Source organism: Pinus tabuliformis, chromosome 3_1 (genome assembly GCF_031772625.1).
Source record: "Pinus tabuliformis cultivar Carrire ecotype Pingquan chromosome 3_1, CPIR1, whole genome shotgun sequence".
Lineage (NCBI taxonomy): Eukaryota > Viridiplantae > Streptophyta > Pinopsida > Pinales > Pinaceae > Pinus > Pinus tabuliformis.
In genome coordinates, this window is record NC_142301.1 from 280,482,139 (window position 1) to 280,501,201 (window position 19,063).

At 37.8% G+C, this 19,063-nt stretch overlaps 1 protein-coding gene across 4 annotated transcripts in view; it reads left to right on the forward strand.

The window, feature by feature from the left end:
- The window catches only part of LOC149186881 (uncharacterized), a 289,536-nt gene that overhangs the window by 147,980 nt on the left and 122,493 nt on the right, over nt 1-19,063 (forward strand). For all 4 annotated transcript variants that reach the window (XM_089411189.1, XM_089411190.1, XM_089411188.1 and 1 more), the window contains exon 4: nt 10,061-10,216. In XM_089411189.1, coding sequence (XP_089267315.1) covers nt 10,061-10,216 — 156 coding nt within the window. The remainder of the gene's footprint in view (nt 1-10,060; nt 10,217-19,063) is intronic.

Below are 19,063 nucleotides of genomic sequence, written 5' to 3' on the forward strand. Positions count from 1 at the left end.
GCATCTCTGATTCATAAGGAGACTCATGTGGTCACTAATGTGCCCTTAGACCTACTGGGAGCACACGGGTCTACTACTTGGTGAACAAGGGGCCACTCTCTTGTCCATCATATTACGAGGAATTCATTCGTCAATATGGCACTTCAGGATATTATTGAGGGCCCTATGACATGCACATATTATTATTTGGCCCTTGTGAGGCTTATTTTTATATTTGTGAGCTAGTATGGTGGGCTTGTTAGCCATAGGGGTTATTATTTGCACATTATTTTATCATTAGGGGCTAATGTAGGCCCATAGGCTAATTCGAACTCCTTAGGAGGCTATATATTGATGTTAGATACATTCATTTGGATCATCACTTGACTTGGGATCTCTCTAATTATAGAGAATTTCACACTTTTTCCTTGGTGGATATTTTCTGGAGATGGATGAATTTTGACGTATGGATTTGGGCTATTTATCTTGTCTTGGAGCTTTTCTTGAGAACGAAATGTTGGTTTGATATACTCTATAACGTTGTAAGTGAATTTTGACGTTATTATTCTTATTGTTGCATACTACTAAAATTAGGGCTAGTTGCTGCGTAATTAAAATGTGGAATTTGAGCATGTTTTAGTTTAATGTATGGGCCAATGTTATATGAATGAAATGTCCTAGAGATTATTTGTCTCGATAATCTTGCATTGTTTTCTTTGAAGTAAAAATGCTTGAAGGTCACTTTTCTTGTCTTCCTCTCAACGTTGGATGAAGTTGACTTTCTGGGCCTCCTTGATCAAGAAACCAAGTCCTTACTCATTATCATCTTTGACTCCATATCCCCAAGTGAATTAGGCACTTGTTCCTAAAAGGGGTGATCATTTAAACCTTCCTTTTACCATTTTCCCCCTTTTCCCTAGGTCAAGCCCCATTAGGTCACTTAGGGCATCAATTTCTCGGGAATTAACCCAAGGAAAAATTTCAATCTCCTATAGGCTATTGCACTGGCGGGTCCGCTCCCTCTCTTCCAAATTGGAGGCAATTCTGATGGTGGAATCTCCGGAAATCCCAAGGCCTAACTCTAGGATTGAATCTTGCCCAGGCATCCCCAAGGTTAGACCTCAATAAGATCAATTCAACCTTTCAAAGTAAATATTCTTGTTCGGTCCTTCCCCTCACCTTGTCCATGATAGGAACATCATTGATTGCTACATTCCATCCCCGAACTTGGGCTAGGTGCACTTGGCCCCGTGTGGTCCCACTTCTCAATAAAGATTATTTGTCAAGGACCATTTGGGCATCCAAATGTCCCAAGGATTATAAGGATTAAGAACCTTGTTTATAAGCCTATCCTTTCTCCCTCAACCCTCCAATCCTCACCCCTTATCCTCGGTGGACCAAGTCCCTTGCTTAAAGAGCAAGCAAGCTCCATTCTTCACTCCATCTTTGGGAAATGGTTTTCAGGGTCACTTCTCACCTATCCATTGACATATACTTTACAAGTGATCCCTACACTACCGGGACTCCTCCCATCAGTGAAATTCCATAAAGAGCGGGGAGACTTAGCTGTGGTGATAGTGGGCTAAGCCTCCACCATTGCCATTAACCTATTAGTTGCCCTCTTAGGAATCCCTTAGGTTCCCTGCTGCTTTGAGTTGTAACAATACCTAGAAATTCAATTTACTCATACATTCAAATAAACCAAAATTGAATAATTGGGATGCAAAAGAATACCTGGTTATCAATTTGAAGGTACTTTTGGATTGTTTTTGCTCCCACTATGGTTACCAAACCAACCTTTTCCTCCCAGCCTATCTAGGATCAACCTATCTTGTTCCTAGATCTAGAAGAATTAAGGTCTTCTGGCCCTTGTCCCTGAAGCTCTAAGAACAATTGCTGAAAATTCCTCCTTTGTTTGTGACTCTCTCCGTATTTCCTGGAAACACCAAAACAAAACTCCCCTTCTATGTTGTATTCCTTATATTTATATCCCCAAAACCACTGTCTTTCCCCCCATCCTTCTTGTTGAAATATGTAACTAGGTTCGGTCATCATAATGACACGTGTAATCATGATTTTATTGAAATTAATGTAAAGAAAAATAAAATTATTTATGCTTGAGTCATGGATTTCATGCTCAAGGAATTTAGCTTTTACAGATGAAGCTCCCATTGTGAGCTGGATTGGTCATTAAGTCATAAAGTCAATTGTCTTTGTCATGTCTAAAGAAGACCCTTCTTGGGCATGTTACATATGTATTTGAGTCATTGTAAAAAGTCTAAAGGTCCTCCAGGACCAAGTCCAAGCACCTCCAACAAGTTAGCCTTCAAATGAAGCATTCAACCTTCACCAAGATCAAGTCAGCCTAGAGTCAAGGATAAGTCGGCCTCAAATCATGGACAAGAAGCCAAAATAAGAAGGCACTTGGCCTCTCTCGATGACACACTTCACTCACTCATGTTCGACCACAAGAAGAGAAAAAAGTGCGAATTAAAGAAGGAAAGAAGATCGAGGTTTTTGGGATCAATTTTGAGCTAGTTCTCTCACGTCAAAGAATATTAGGGCTTCAATCTGCTGCAAGAAAGCCGAGATGCAATAACATCAAAGTATTAAGGATTGGGGTCAACAAGGACTAGTTTGAAGGTTGAGTTCACTAGGAAGAAGAAGAAGACATAGCGAAGGAAAGGGAAGATAGATCTCTCCATTATCTTCTCTCACGTGTGACCTAGGGTTTCTGAAGATAGGGCTGAAAAGTTGCAAGGAAGTCGAAATTGCAGTAAGGAAGGACGAAGTTGTAGGGAAGCCGAAGTTCAAGTCAAGAAAGAAGTAGTTGCTTTGACTTAAGGGCAAGGTTGACTTGGTCTTGGAGGAATCTTGGTCAAGGGTCTAGGTCTTGGAATTCGTCAATTGAAGATTCTATAAGAAGAATAATTCGTTTGGGTTTTCCTCTCAAGATTGGAGAGGTTTTGGCCCTGGCTGATCACCTACATCTTGTGTCATATTGTCTCATTGTTCTATTGTTTTTGGTAGTTGATTGATGATAGATGAACACATAATAATAATAAGCACAAGAAGAAGCTAATCAAATGAAGTAAAAATACATCACAATCAGTTATCAAGTAAGAGAAATCATCCTTATCCTTTTGCCTTAGATTTCTCAACATGGTTTCAAAGCTAAGGTGACAAGTCAAGGAAGGGCAGCTCAATAAGGGACACTCAAGCACTCAAGAACCAAAGTTCTAGAAGGGCATCAAGGGCATCAAAGAATCAAAGAAAATCCTCTCATCTCCAAGAAGACAAGGGCTACATCATCATCTCGAAGAAGTGTCAAAACCCTAGTTCGAACAAAGAAGAAGTCCACAATTAAACTATTCTTGGGATCCTCGCTCAAATCATCATCACAAGGAAGGAGACCTCAAAAGACCCTAATTGAAGAAATCATCAAATCAAAGCATCTTGAAGTCTACTCATCCAAGAGAAGCAAGATCAAGGACGTTGTCATCATCATCAAAGGATTTAAGGTGATCTCCCTCTCTTTGGAGTCAAGGATCACTTTTTAAGAAAACCATCTTCATCAAGAAGAAGCTTTCAATTTCCTATATCATCATCAAATTCAAGAAGATAGCAGGTTGAAGAAGCATCTTCTCAAGTAAGTATATTCATGTCTACATCTGAATCTATCAAAATGTCTTTTTGCAAGGAAAGCAACAAATTGATCGAGGCTTCAAACTTTTTTGCATGGAAGAAAAGGACACATCTAAACCTCATAGAAAATGACGTCATGGAACATGTTAAAAGCCCAATCACCAAACCTCCAAAAGAAGATGCCCAGGCACTTGCAAGGTGTATGAAAGGGGAAGTAAGGACTCAAAGGATTGTCATAGAATCCATCAAGGATCCCCTCATTCCCTATGTATCTAAACTTGAAACATCAAAATAAATATATGACAAACTTGTAGAGTTGTTTTCCGTGAGCACTGCAGGAGAAGTAATCTCATTAAGGCAAGAACTCTACAAGATGAAGACATCAAAAGAAGAAGGAATAACCTCATACTTTATGATGATATTTAAAATAAGAGATCAACTACAAGAATTGGGAGAGATAATTTCTAACAAAGAGATGACTACCATAGTGCTCAATGCATTACCGAAATAATGAGATAACTTCATATCAAGTATTTATGGGAAGAAGGAAGCTACTCCATTAAATGATTTATGGTCACTATGCAAAATTGAAGAAACGAGATTGAAGGCAAAATCTGATATAGGATCAAATGAGCAAACCCAGGCATATGTTGCCATGGCAAAGAGAAAAGGGAAGTTTGGGAAATTTGGTCCTTAGAAAAGAAAGAAGAATATGGCAAAGGTTCAATGTTATGGATGTCAAGAATATGGGCACTACAAGAGAGATTGTCCTAAGCTCAAGAAGGACAATGACAAAAGAGGAAGGGAAGAAGTCCATATCATTGAAGAAGTGGAGGAAGCTGAAAAGAAGAAATGCAAGAAAAAATAAGTAAAAGATTTCTATTCTGATTGAGATAGTCTTCCTCACCTAGTTCTTTTCAAGTTTTTGTCTCAAGTCTTTCTGTTGTAAAATATAGCTATCATGGTAGGAATCATTAGAGGCATGAAAGGATGCATCATGGCATCATAGAAGCATACGATTGAAAGCAAGAGCTCGTGACATCATCTTAGAGAAGCATGAAGGATAACTGATATAGAAGTCTATGGTAGCCTCTCATAGAAGGATGTAGCTCTTGGTAACCTCATTCAGAATCATAAGTAATACTTATGGGAAAAAGAAAGTCATATAGTATAGAGCTCATCTCATTCAAAAGGAGCATTTGCAGGATGAAGATGATCAAGATCCTTTGTTGGAATCTTCATTGGAAGGCTCACCTACTGTAAAAAGCAAGTGTCTCACCGGGAATTCCAACTTGTATGGGATTTATGAGATGATGGTGTGATGTCAAAAGAAGTGAAGCACGTCAAGGGATTGAAGTTTTTTCAATCAAGGAAGTTGTCGAAGGAAGTCTAGATGACCAAAAGAAAGAGATGAGGTATGCATGCTTACACTTGATAAAATAGAGTCATGTCATATGGTTGCAGATATCATGAATGAGTGCTCTACCTCAAGAGCATGATCAAAAGAAAGGATCTCCTACTGTGAAAAGATGCATGAAGGCATGGTTCACACATTGACTAGATAAAATCAACATAATATGTCCTCATATGCAATATGAGGTGGTTGACAAAGTTGAAGGAACTATGATTGAAAGTTCCTTGGAGGAAATGTGTGAATAAAGAAAGGAAGAGATCATGAAAAATGCAACTATGGAGAAGGCAATCAAACATCTAAGGACTAGAATATTTGACTATGGTATCTCCATGGGAAAGATATGAAGATCTTGATAAAGTCTGAAAAAGAAAGTGACCCTTGGCATTGTATATCTTTTTGGAGATGTGTCAATATATGTGCAGGATGTTGATGCAAGCAAGGAGATGTCATGGTGAAAGACCATCACAAAGGTAATTTTGATTTAATGATTCATTTTCTATTTTTGAATGATATCTGGATGGGCTAATGCAGGGCTACCAAAGGAAGAGTTGTAGATGTCATCTACAACTGATACTCATGTGGTAGGATGAAAGATCCTGAAGGAAACATGATATAAAGAAGGTAGCAAGGTATGAAGGAAGGCTAAATATGGACTAATGGATCACTTTCCAATGGAACAAAGTATGACATGATTGACATGATTCATGAATGAAAGTGATGGATGGTTTGTGCCCTACGAAGAAGTCCCAAAAGATGTAGGCTCCATAACAAAGAAGAAATTCATGACATCGAAAGAGGAAGTCCTACAAGCAATTGATTGTCCCATAATCTCCACCAAAGAAGAAAGAGTTGTTGCTGGAAATAGGTCCCTAATTAAGAGGGAGCCTGGAAGCAAGTTTCTAACTTGGTAGAAACTTGGAAGCAAGTCCCTATGCTAAGAGGGAGCTTGGGTACATTCCTTTTATAGGAATGGGTACATTCCTTCACTGAGATGGGCATATCCTTCGTAATTGAGAGGGAGAGATAGACACATCATTCTTGTCTTCACCTGGGAAGATAGAATGGAGGATTGGGTAAGCATCTGGCATCCGATACTCTTTGAGGATGTGATAGGGCATCCAAGATAAGAGTAGTCGTAGAGGATCGATATTCTTTGAGGACTGGGAATCCAAGATAAGAATAGTCTTGATGGAACATACTCTGAGTGAACCCGGGTGGGGTATGTTCTGAGAGAGACAATGATGAGGGTGTCTATAAATCATTGATCTCGCTAGCTTTGTGCTCTGATCTTGTGGAGAGATAGAGTTGTTAGTCAAGGCCTTGCTATATGACAATGTTGGATGATATGATTCTATACATATGGTTTACCAATCTGACTCTTCTTATGAGAATTCTTCAGATTGAGAATGTCCAAGTGCCTTGTATGGATTATGAATACCTCCCTAGTTAAAAGGAGTGTTGAAATATGTAACTTGGTTCGGTCTTCATAATGACATGTGTAATCATGATTTTATGTAAATTAATGTAAAGAAGAAAAATAAAATTATTTATGCTTGAGTCATGGATTTCATGCTCAAGGAATTTTGTTTTTATAGATGAAGCTCCCATTGTGAGCTATTAGGGTTGGTCATTAAGTCATAAAGCCAATTGAGTCTTTGTCATGTATAAAGAAGACCCTTCTTGGGCATGTTACATATGTATTTGAGTCATTGTAAAAAGTCTAAAGATCCTCCAAGACCAAGTCCAAGCACCTCCAACAAGTCGGCCTTCAAATGAAGCAATCAACCTTCACCAAGATCAAGTCGGCCTAGAGTCAAGGATAAGTCAACCTCAAATCATGGACAAGAAGCCTATACAAGAAGGCACAATACCTCTCTCTGTGACACACTTCACCCACTCATGTTCGACCACAAGAAGAGGAAAAAGTGCGAAGTAAAGAAGGACGAAAGAAGGAAAGAAGATCGAGGTTTTTGGGATAAGTTTTGAGCTATTTCTCTCCACACGTGCAAAGAATATTAGGGCTTCATTCTACTATAGGAAAGCCAAGTTGCAGTAACATCAAAGTGTTAAGGATTGGGGTCAACAAGGACTAGTTTGAAGGTCGAGTTCATTAGGAAGAAGAAGAAGACATAGTGAAGGAAAGGGAAGATAGATCTCTCCATTATCTTCTCTCACGTGTGCACTAGGGTTTCTGAAGCTAGGGCTGAAAAGTTGCAAAAGTTGTAGGGAAGTCAAAATTGTAGTAAGGAAGGACGAAGTTGCAGGGAAGTCGAAGTTCAAGTCAAGAAAGAAGTAGTTGCTTTGACTTAAGGGCAAGGTTGACTTGGTCTTGGAGGAATCTTGGTCAAGGGTCTAGGTCTTGGAATTTGTCAATTTAAGATTCTATAAGAAGAATTGGTTTGGGTTTTCCACTCAAGATTGGAGAGGTTTTGGTGCTGGCTGATCATCTACATCTTGTGTCTTATTGGCTCAGTGTTCTATTGTTTTTGGTAATTGATTAATGATAGATGAACACATAATAATAATAAGCACAAGAAGAAGCTAATCCAATGAAGTAAAAATACATCACAATTAGTTATCAAGTAAGAGAAATCATCCTTATCCTTTTGCCCTAGATTTCTCAACACTTCCACCATCTCCGCATCCGCATTAAAATATGTTTCCCCTGCCCTTGTCTTGTTATGTGGAATCCAAAATGATCTTCTATCCCTTTAGAGGTGGTCACACCTTTTCTGCTTAAATAATACTATTTGACTAAATAAGATTTGACGGAGTCGGTTTATTCACCTTTAGAAGATATGTTTTGTCAACAAGTCTTCTATGAGTTATTTATATTGTATTCCCTTGATTGTATCACATACACATTGATAATAGCTCCTTTTAATATTTTATAGTTTCTTTTTAGTTGTATATAGTATATTTCATATATACAATTCTCTTTTATTTGAATATATATATTATATTTGATTTATGTTAATAATAAAAACAATTAAGTAGTAAAATTATAAGTATTTATTCTATTCAAAGATCTCTCACACACACACACACATATGGAGTGTTATGTTTAGGGTAAGATCTACCTTCTTAATGGTTTAGGTATTTAATCTAGTATTTTAATAATTAATTTGTTTATCCTTTTTTTAGACCTCCTTTTTAACCAATCAGTAAGTTTACTAATGCAATGTATGCGATGCATGCATATGTAGCTATCATATTGTTAAGTTATGGTATGTTCTATGCTTATAACAGTTTACTTCTTTTTCTTATTATATTCCACCGATTAGCAATCACATGTACATAAAGTAAAGTGCAGATAGAACATTAAACGATCGACAGAAAACAAGCTAAGACAAGAGACACAAGATGTGGCGGCTAGCCAGGGACAAACCCCACAATGTGTGGGGAAACCCTTTGATCAAATCTTCTTTTATCTTCAATAATTCAGCAGAGAGAAATAGTACAATAAATCTGATTCATATCAGCAGTAGCAAACCCTAGATCAGTAGCATCAGCATTAGCAGCTTCATTATCAAATTAGGGCAGACCATATCTCACAAACCGACGGTCGGATTGACTTCATTCCACCACCAAAAGTTTCGTCTTCTAGAGGAGGTTCAGATGAACCTACAACGCAGTTCAGATGAGGAGATCTTCTAGGCCACGCAAGTCAATCTTTACTTCTGCAGTTGCAGCTTCAGTTTCAGCAGTTTCCGGCTTCAAACTAGGGCAGTCGATATCTTGCAAACCATTCGTCGGATTGACTTCATTCCACCACCAAAAGTTGCAGCTTTAAAAGGAGGTTCAGATGAACCTACAACGCAGTTCCAAAGAGGAGATCTTCTAGGCCACGCAAGTCAATCTTTACTTCTGCAGTTGCAGCTTCAAATTCAACAGCTTCCGGCTTCACATGTGTGAGAGAGAGAGACCCATTTCAGCGCAGTAGAGAAGAGACTCATATCTGCGCAGTAGAGAGAGAGAGATGTGATGAGATGAGTGAGTCAAAATGAGGAAAAGTCCTCTTATATTTATACACAACGTTGGTGGGTGAATAGATGCAACTGTTGGGCTTCTGAGCCTACATGAGTTGTAGGTCAGCTTGATAATAATTCCATAATCAAAATAAATTCATATCTCCATGAATACTTATCGGAATTGGATGATCTTTATATCAATCCTACACCTCTCGACGAGAGGAATCTAATAAAAATATTATTAGCCATGAATAAGATGACCCACATGAAGTTTTGCCCTGGTTGCCAATTTTATAGTTTCTTTTTAGTTGTATATAGTATATTTCATATATACAATTCTCTTTTATTTGAATATATATATTATATTTGATTTATGTTAATAATAAAAACAATTAAGTAGTAAAATTATAAGTATTTATTCTATTCAAAGATCTCTCTCTCACACACACACACACATATATGGAGTGTTATGTTTAGGGCAAGATCTACCTTCTTAATGGTTTAGGTATTTAATCTAGTATTTTAATAATTAATTTGTTTATCCTTTTTTAAGACCTCCTTTTTAACCAATCAGTAAGTTTACTAATGCAATGTATGCGATGCATGCATATGTAGCTATCATATGCATGCTAATACTCATTTTCTGCCCATAATTAGAGGTGGGTCGTTACACTGTGCATACAAGATATTTTCAAAACATAATCACCTAAAATTGCAAGCTGTTGTGAATCATTTCTATTTAATGAACTCATTCTTTGTGAGACATTTTGCTTTTAAAGATGATTATATTTCCTTGTGTTTAAAGGTTTTGTTTTTCATTTGCTAATGAATTTTTCATTCCTGTACATTGAAAACTCTTGATATTTGTGTACACTGTGGACATTTAAATGCTCACAATGATCACTTTAAACCATATAATTGCTATGTTCTGGTTGTACGATGTTGGTTCAATTTACTAGCTTTTGGTAGTACTTGTGTGTCCAGTGCTTTTCCTGGTTTTATAATTTTTAGTACCTTGGAGTTCTTAACTTTATCTCCCATTATTTTGCAGCTCTTAATTATGTTGCAGTTTCAGAAGCCCTCAACATGTCTCCATCAGTGGTGGCATCAGGACTGGCTGCAGATAATTTGATCTGTGCCATTTATTTCACATCACTCTTTGCATTAGCTTCCGGAATACCTCCTGAAATTTTGTCAGTAGCTGAAGGTAACCCATTTTCTTTCTTCCAAATAATGGTGGCCATTTAGATCCTTGTTGTCTATGCTCTTTTCTGTTCCTCCTTTAGGGCTAAAGTATCGTGTTGTAGTTTTCAAGTATCTGTTGATGTTGACGTTTTCTTGATAGACTAATAAAATCTGAAATCTAGAAAATATGAATAAGTGATTTCGTTGAAACAAAACTTTTTAGCATAGTTTCCTAGCCAGTATTGTACCTTTGGGGTTTGGTCTGTGAAAATTTCAAAAGGCAGATGCTACAATCTTATAATTCATTCCTTCGGTGTTCCTCCCCTACTCATTCAATTGTCTTTGTTACTAGATCAGCTACAAGTAAACTTGTACTAATGGTTTGGAATAGAATGCTGAAAAATGGAAAATGCAGATATCTATATTTGATGTAGACGTGGATGATAACAGATGGAGTCTCTGGGAAGTGTAGGTAATGTCCCAGGTCGATACAAATCGAGTTTGTCTGTACTAATTCTCATGGCTTCCATATATTGAGACAGTGAACTAGCAAAAGATATTTTTGATGATTTGTGGACTACTTTTCTTAGGGCAGATCAAAACTATTACATCTTACAGATATCTAGCAAATGGATGCCTTAAAACAGTTGGCTGAAGGCTCTACAAAGAGTACCCCAAAGTTCCTTTCGAAATTGCATGTGTAATACTTCATGTCATAACAAAGCATCAACCAAATACTAGATACTCCATTATGAGGCCTTCACAACAAGTTACAAGGGTTTCCTACAATAATAAAGGACATGTGAAACAATTGCAATCATAAATCCTCACGTAAATATAATCAATACCTCCAATATTCCATTAACCTTGCCAATATGATGTGCAATGTAATCCAAGGGCTGAGATCCTTAATCCCCAAATTCCCAACCTTTTCAAATGGAGAGGAGGCTACTCTTTATAACAGGAGTTTCTTCTCTCTTACAATAAAATATAATATTGTCCAACTAACTCCATGACAAGTTAGATCCACCCTCAATTAATGGTTTACCATATCAAATATGTGGACACTAGACTGTCCAATAGAGGTTGCTCTATCTAAAATAGAGAGGAAAATACAATACATATCTCCAAGAGGGTGCATCACCTAAAATAGGCATATTATCATGTCAAAATGCTAAATGGCCCACATAGAGTGCACCTGTTGAAATTGGGGCAGCTATGGGATGAATTTCCCCATAGGAACCCAACTACCCCAGGGAAAATCCATCTTTCCCCAAAAGAGAATTTAAATTGGATAAGAGAAAATTATATTTAGCATTCCTTTCCATTATTTAATGTGGCACAAATTTATCTGGGCAAGCAACATCATGACATTTGTTAAATATATTTAAAGCAAATTTAAATTTGTGTTTTCCATCCAAGTTGTTGGAAAATTGATAATGGCAGCTATTAACCTTATTTTCCTTAACCTTGATATTTTCTTGTGAGCCTTATTTATCTTCTTTGTGTTCTTTAGTTAGAAATTTTCATCAAACAATATCAAGAATAATAGCAATAATAGAGGACACATATATTAGGCTCTTAGCCAGGGAAAAACCCCTCAAAGGGGAAAACCCAGAAACTCTTCTCTTCTTAGAATTTGCTTCAAATGAGATACAAAGACCCAAACCCTAGACCAAGTCCTTCTCCTAATACCAAGTCAGCCCTTCCTCAAGTCCTTTCTTGATTTTGCATCAACCAACTTCAATACTGCAACTTTGACCTGCCAGCTTCAATACTACAACTCGTCTTGCAACTTCGAGCCTGCAATTTTGGCCTTGCAGCTTCTCTGGAAACCCCAATCCAGCCTCCTCCTGAGACCTTCCAAGAGCAAGACAACTCTTCCTAGGTCAACGAGGTCAATGTAGGATTTTCTCCCTTCTAACTACAAGATTCTGCACTTCGTCCTATTACAACTCGGACCTACAATTTCGGCCTCCTTCTGCAGCACTAGAAACCCTAGATCTTCGCACGTGTGAGAGAGATAAGATCCCAAAACAAAGATTTTTTTCATTATTCTTTCTTCTCCCAGACCCTTGCTCTTTTTCTTCTTGCTTCCCAGCTTTAGATCAAACTCTTTCTTGTAGATCAAACTTGTGAGTGAGTGAGTTCCAAATGAGGTTGAACCGCTCCTTTATATAGCCTTCTCAAGGGGTCGAATTCCCTCCTTTAGGCCGACTTTATGTTCCCAGGGCCGACTTGTACTTTGGAGTTTCTCGAACGTTCTAAACTCAAAATAATTAATTTTACAATTAAATTTTATTCAAAAGGGTCTTATGAACATGATGATGACTCCTTTGACTCATGACAATAAATCCTAAGATGCAACAAACCCTAGAAGCACGAAGAACATGCTTTTACCTAGAAGACCATCAATAATGAGCATGAAACCCATGCTTTGATAATAATAACTTTTTCTTTTCTTTTATTGTTTGTTACATAGGATACATATTGAAATGAGTACAACAATTATGAATACTGAAACTAGTTACATTTCTCAACACTCCCTCTTCACTAGGGAGGTATTCATAATTTTACAATTAGTACAACATCATATGTCAAACTAAGGAGTTCTCACAAGAAGATTCGGATTGACAAGCCATACTATAAGCATCATCATCATGACCAACACCGTCTCTGAGGCCTAACTCGACAAGCTCTTCTTTAATTAAGAGCATTATGCTGGGAGGCTTTACGTGTGATACTACACTACCTCTACAAGGTACATACCCCATCCGGATGTCCACAAGGTATGTTTTTTTAGGACTATTCTTATCTTGGATCTCTTTGACCACTCTTCTCTTGAATTCTTGTCTCATTCTCAAAGAGTGTTGGTACCTTTCCTTTCTTGGATGCTTTATTCTTAAGGAAACCACAAATACTTATCCAATCCTCTGGCATTCTCTCTTCATCACCTAAAGAGAAGAATGCACATGTCTGTCCAACATCACTTCCTCTTAACCAGAGAGGACACCCCTATTCTCTTTTAATCTTGAGAATAGAACCTTTCTCATATACGAGGAGAGTTATGAATAAAATATATGCAAATAATATAAAAAATAATAATAATGAATAATAATTAATTAACTAATAATTAGTAGTGAGTAGGCATGTCTCTAAAGACATGACCTTTTATGAAGGGGTACCTGCCTAGGTATATAAGCAGGTCCTCACCCTCAATTGTAATCATCATCTCACTTGTATTCAAATATTCGTATATATAATTACTTGTCCTACAATGGATGTCTTTGTCTTCAAAGTATTCTAAAGATTGTTGCAGAGTATGAACTTTGTTTGTTACATTGGTATCAAGAGCATATACGAACGTTGTTCGTTACTTTGGTATCAACACTTTTAGATCCTCAGGCCACCAACCGTTGCACAGAATCAGTCTGATCTGGCTTTTGGGCATCAATTTTCGTCAACCTTGTTGCTGTTGCAATTCAAGCGTTTCACTACATTGTTGGAGGTTCTTCGTTCTCCATCTTGTTGTCATGCCTTTGTCCATAAATAAATAAATAAATTAAATTAAATTAAAAAATTAAAAAGAGTCAATATAGAGAGAAAACATAAAGTCAAAAATCATTTTAAAAAATCAAATATTAGAAAAAGAAAAAAAAAGCATCTATTAAAGAGAGAAAAATAAAAATAAAAATTGCTAAAAAGATAATAACAATAACTCCAAAAAAAATAGAGTTTAAAAAAAATATATAAAAAACTAAATAAAGTTAGATGAAAAGGAAATAAAAATAAAAATCAGTCAAAACTTATGTAAAAAAAAAATGAAGGTTAAAATAAAAATTATATATAAAAAAAATATTGAACAAAAAAATAAAAATAAAAATCCAAGCCACACAGTTATTGTATTATAGCCGTCGTCGTGAGAGACCACGTTCGATGCCGCAGCCAGAACCACGGTTGCAACCACAACCATTGTCTCTTCCATCGCTTAGGCGGAGCCACAATCCATGACAAAAGACTCTTTCTCACCACCATTGCCTGGTACTCGCCCCTATCGCTCTGCCGTTCAACATTCTGCTTGCCGACGGTTCTGCTCAAGCCGCCTATTGTCACTCAAATTGTACAGGCATTGTGACAATGACTCAGGTCGGGGGTTTCCACCCTGATCCCCAACCTCTCCGTTCTAGTTGTCTCCCAACAACAGGCTATGGGGGGTAGTCCCTAATACCTATGGAAATGTGAAGGCGAAGGACAAGTTGGTATCCAACAAGTCCAGGAGACACAGTTGAGTTGCCTGTTACCACTCAAACTAGCAGGGGGCATAAAAGGTACTCCTGAAGGGACAACTACTAGATCAAGGGCAACGATGGCGGCTTAGCCCACTGTCTTCTCAGCTAAGAGTCCCAACTCTTTATGGACTTTCACCGATGTGAGGAAACCCGGTATATAGAAAGTCACCTGTGAAGGATGAATCAACCAATGGATGTGAAGTGACCTTAATGATCATTTTCCTAGAAGGGGGGTTAAGAATAGAGCTTACTTTCTTTTTAAGAAAGATACAAAGATTTCTAGGATAAGGAGGTGAGGATTTGAGGGTTAGGTTAGAGGAATATGCCTTGTAAAGGAGTTTCCCAATCCTAAAATCTTTATTGAACTTGACTTCTCGAATGGTTCTTGAAGAATTGACTTTTCAAAGGTGTGGGACCACACGGGACCAAGTGGACCCAACTTAGGTTAAGGGGAGAGAATCTAGCAACCAATGATGTTCTTAACCCAGACAAGGAAGGGGAAAGGATCAAAGCAAGAATTTCCAATTAAATGTATCAAATTGATCCTATGAGGTGCTAGCCTAGGGAATACCAGGGCAAAGTTTGATCTTAGAGCTAGGGCTTGGGTTATCTCACAACTCCATTGTCGGAATGGCTTCAAAATTGGAGGAGGCCTTGAGGACATAGCAGCATAGTAGAGGCTAAGAGATCGAACTTTTTCTTGGGCTATTTTGTCGGGAAACTGATGCCCTAGGTGACCCAACTTGGCTAGACCTAGAAGAGAAGGAAAGGTGGAGAAAAATGTTCTTTGAGTGATCACCTATTGGAGGACCAAAGCCTTAATCCCTCGGGGAGAATGGAGTCTAGGAGAATTATAAGAAAGGACTTCGTACCTCAGTTAAGAAGGCCTTAAGGACTACTTTGCTTGGCCTTTAGGGCAAGAAGAAGTGACCTCAAAGCTTTTATACTTCCCTTTGCAAAAAGAAATGGCTTATCAAGATAAATTCACTGGTAGAATTATCCCTAGGAGATTTCATTCAACATACATGACCCATACATTGAGAGATGCTATATAGAAACAATAATTCCACAATTTCACAATTAGTCAATGCAACAATTAGCCCTAGTATAGTGAAAATCCTATTCAATGCATATGACGAAGTAAAACAAGAATAGCATTAAATGTGTGTACTTACATATAAGATAACATATCCAACCATTCACAGTTTGACAATAAAGAAGCTCCAAGATAAGATAATCCAATCTAAACATCAAAATTCACCCATGCTCCAATTCTTCATCCCAGAAAAAGTGTGAAATTCTTTAAAGAGAAGAGTGATCCAATCCAAAGTGAAAGAAAGAAAGAAAGAAATTATTTTAACGTCCACGAGGCTAAAGATAGCCTATGGGACAGATTGCTTTTTCATCTGCTTGATGTATTCGACCCTTTTTTTGTGAAGCTTCACAATAAATGCTCCCGTCTTCTCGACAAACCCCTCGTTAAATAGATTATCCCAAGAGCTAGCTGCCAGCGTATCTGCATAACTTTCCCTGTTGTCTTTGAAGGCCTCACATTCTAAAATGAAATGCTTTTCTGTTTCCACTTTTCCGGAAGAACAAAAAATGCATACCCTTTCCTCCCACACTTCCTTTGGCCTTTTCCAGCGCCCTGTTTCACAACGGAGTTGATGGGAATTAGTCCTTAACTGAGCAATAAGAATTTTGGCTCTCCAAGAGATATTGGCCTCTATGTATGCTTTTGGTTGATGATTATGAGTGGGATTAAACACTTCAATATAGTAATTTTTCTTTCTTCCTAGCTCCTTCTCCCAAGTACGTTTGTGGAACTTTTCCATAACAAAAGCTTTTATCTCTTTGCTGTTTATGGGGCACGTGTTCAAGCAAATATCCCATTTACTAAACCATTTGTTATTTTGTTGCATCCAAGTTTTTTTGCTCTTGCACAATCTATCATTAAAGACAACCTTAGGCCATCTACCCTCTTCCATTTGCTCAATTTTTTTTAAATAACTTATGACTCGCACCATAGCAATTGTTTCAATAGGAGCAGCCCCTGTTTCACTTAACAAGATATCATAAGGCACTGCACTTTTAATCTTAAATTTGTTTGTAATCAAACACTTCTGAATTTTCTCAATTTGTCTCCACTGCATGTCGGAAGTACTGCTAGCCCACAGTTCACAACCATATAGAATCACTGGAATGACTAGAAGCCCAAAAAGAGTTTGAGTGGTCTTCCAGTCCCATAACTCTGCCTCTCTACACCTATTTTGAAAAGCATAAAATGCTTTCCAACCCCCCAAAGTTCTTTTCTTTCTACAACCATTCCAGCTTAGATTTTTGTTGAAGTCAACTCCGAGGTATTTGTATTCCGCAACTTCTTCCAGAATGTTGCCTTCAAAGTAGAACTTATGTTGGTTATGTTTTCTTTTCTTAGAGAAGACCACTACTTTCGTTTTGTTGATATTGACTTGCATCCCCACACTTCTACAAAAATGCTCAAGGGATAGTAAGTGCTCTTGCAAACCAAGCGCCGATTTAGCAATCAGAATAAGGTCATCTGCATACAAAAGAAGCCTTATAACAAACTTGCACAAATAGATACCATCACCCCCTTGCGAATTTAACCACTCCTCAAGCTTGTCGATATATAAACCAAAAAGGGTAGGAGACAGTGGGCAACCTTGCTTGACCCCGATATTGCTTCTAAAACTTTCAGAAATGCCCGCCGAAGTTCTAATTTTGACTTTCACCTCTTCATACAGCCTATGCACAGCTGCTCTCAAATGTTTAGGAACCCCAAGTTCCTCCATTCTTTGCCAAAGTTTATCCCTAGGAACCGAGTCAAACGCTTTTCTGAAATCAACAAAGCAACAAAAGACTTCTTCCTTATTCTCCCAAACTTTTTCAATGATGTGCCTTAAAGTTATGCAATGATCAACTGTTGAATGCTTAGGTCTAAAACCTGCTTGCCCTTTAGCACGCTTATTTCTTTCTTCTGCCCACTTGCTAATTTTGTTTTCTAGCATGCTTCCAAATAGCTTTGCAAACAAAGGGTTTATCATGATGGTCCTATAATTGGAGGGATTATTGATGTCACCGCTCTTGAAAAGAGGTATTGCCAGACTAGTTGTCCAATCTGTGGGGAGCCCTTGTTGTATGATGTTGTTGAAGATTTTTGTAATGTGAGGTGCAAGGATCTTTGAGCCCCACTTTAGATATTCTGCTTGGAGTTCAGCTAAGTCTTTTGCTTTTCCAACACCCAACTTCTTGATACCCATCTCTACCTCTTGTACCGTGAAGAGTTTAGTATCCGTGTTGACCAAGGGGGGAGGGTCAACCTTGGGAACCTGCTCATAGAGTTGTCTTGCATAGTCAAACCATTTAGAAGCTGTAATATTATTTCCAATTTGTATCTTTTTCGGTTGGAGCTCCTTCCAAAATAATTTGGGATTATTTTTCCCAAGGAAGATTAGTTCTTCCCTCCTTGAAACCATGAAATCAGCCTTTTTCTTGCTTAATAAATGCTTGTAAGATTTGAGCTTTATGTTGTCCTTGTTTGACTCTTTCCAGATTCTCCTTGCCTTTTTGCATTCCTCGTCAAACCAAGCATTAACCGGAAAGCAATTTGTTTCAGACTTCTTAATTTTTGTTCTTTTGCACTTTGCAAGTGCGCATTGAATTAAATGTGTTAATTCATGACTATGAAGGCTGTGAATTGTAATTTTCTCCTTCTCAAAGAGCCTCTCTAACGTCATTTTGAAGGTATTACAATTTTCTGGGGTCAAAAGAATTCTGCCCTGTGGGAGATTTTGTTGGACACGCTGAATTTTTGACTCTAATTGTTTATTTCCAATCCAAGAGAAACATAAATAAATTGGCTTGTGATCTGATTTCAAATCCCACAGCTGATCTCCAACCAGAGCTTCGTCCATTTTCTCACACAAACCATGCGAGCAAATTACATAATCTACCACACTTGCTCCATTGTAAGTATTGCAAGTGAAATTACCAGACTTTGCCCATCTAGTCAAGCCATTACAAATGACTAAATCAAAGGCCCCACATAGAGTAAGCAATTGTTCACCAAAGAGATTGCAGCCCTTGTCCTCTGAAATTCTTTCCCACTGATGATTGCTTTCTTCTGTAAGCCAAATAGGGTCACAATCATCTTTACAGCAAAGAATGCTAGCTTGCTCACTTGCAGTCCTAGCATTGAAATCACCCACTATAAGGACTTCACTTAGCTGAGAATATGTTGCAATATCCGCTTTTAAAGCTGCAAATGGATCTTTGTGGTCAAGCCCTCTACCTTTGTAGATTTTTGAGACCTGTGGCGCAAAATAGCATGCTGCAATTCTGATGTGGTTTCCATTTTCTGATATTTTGAACCAAATGAATTGCTTATTTGAGTCTTCTTTTTCTAACTGAATGAGACGACCTTCTTTCTCCCTTACTAAAACCATGATACCCCCGTGCCCTTTGCCATTCCCTGCTGCCTTGTTCCACACTGCCATCTTCCAGTATCCTTCAAACAAAGGTGTCTTGCACCCTTCATGCTCATGTGTTTCTATGAGGCA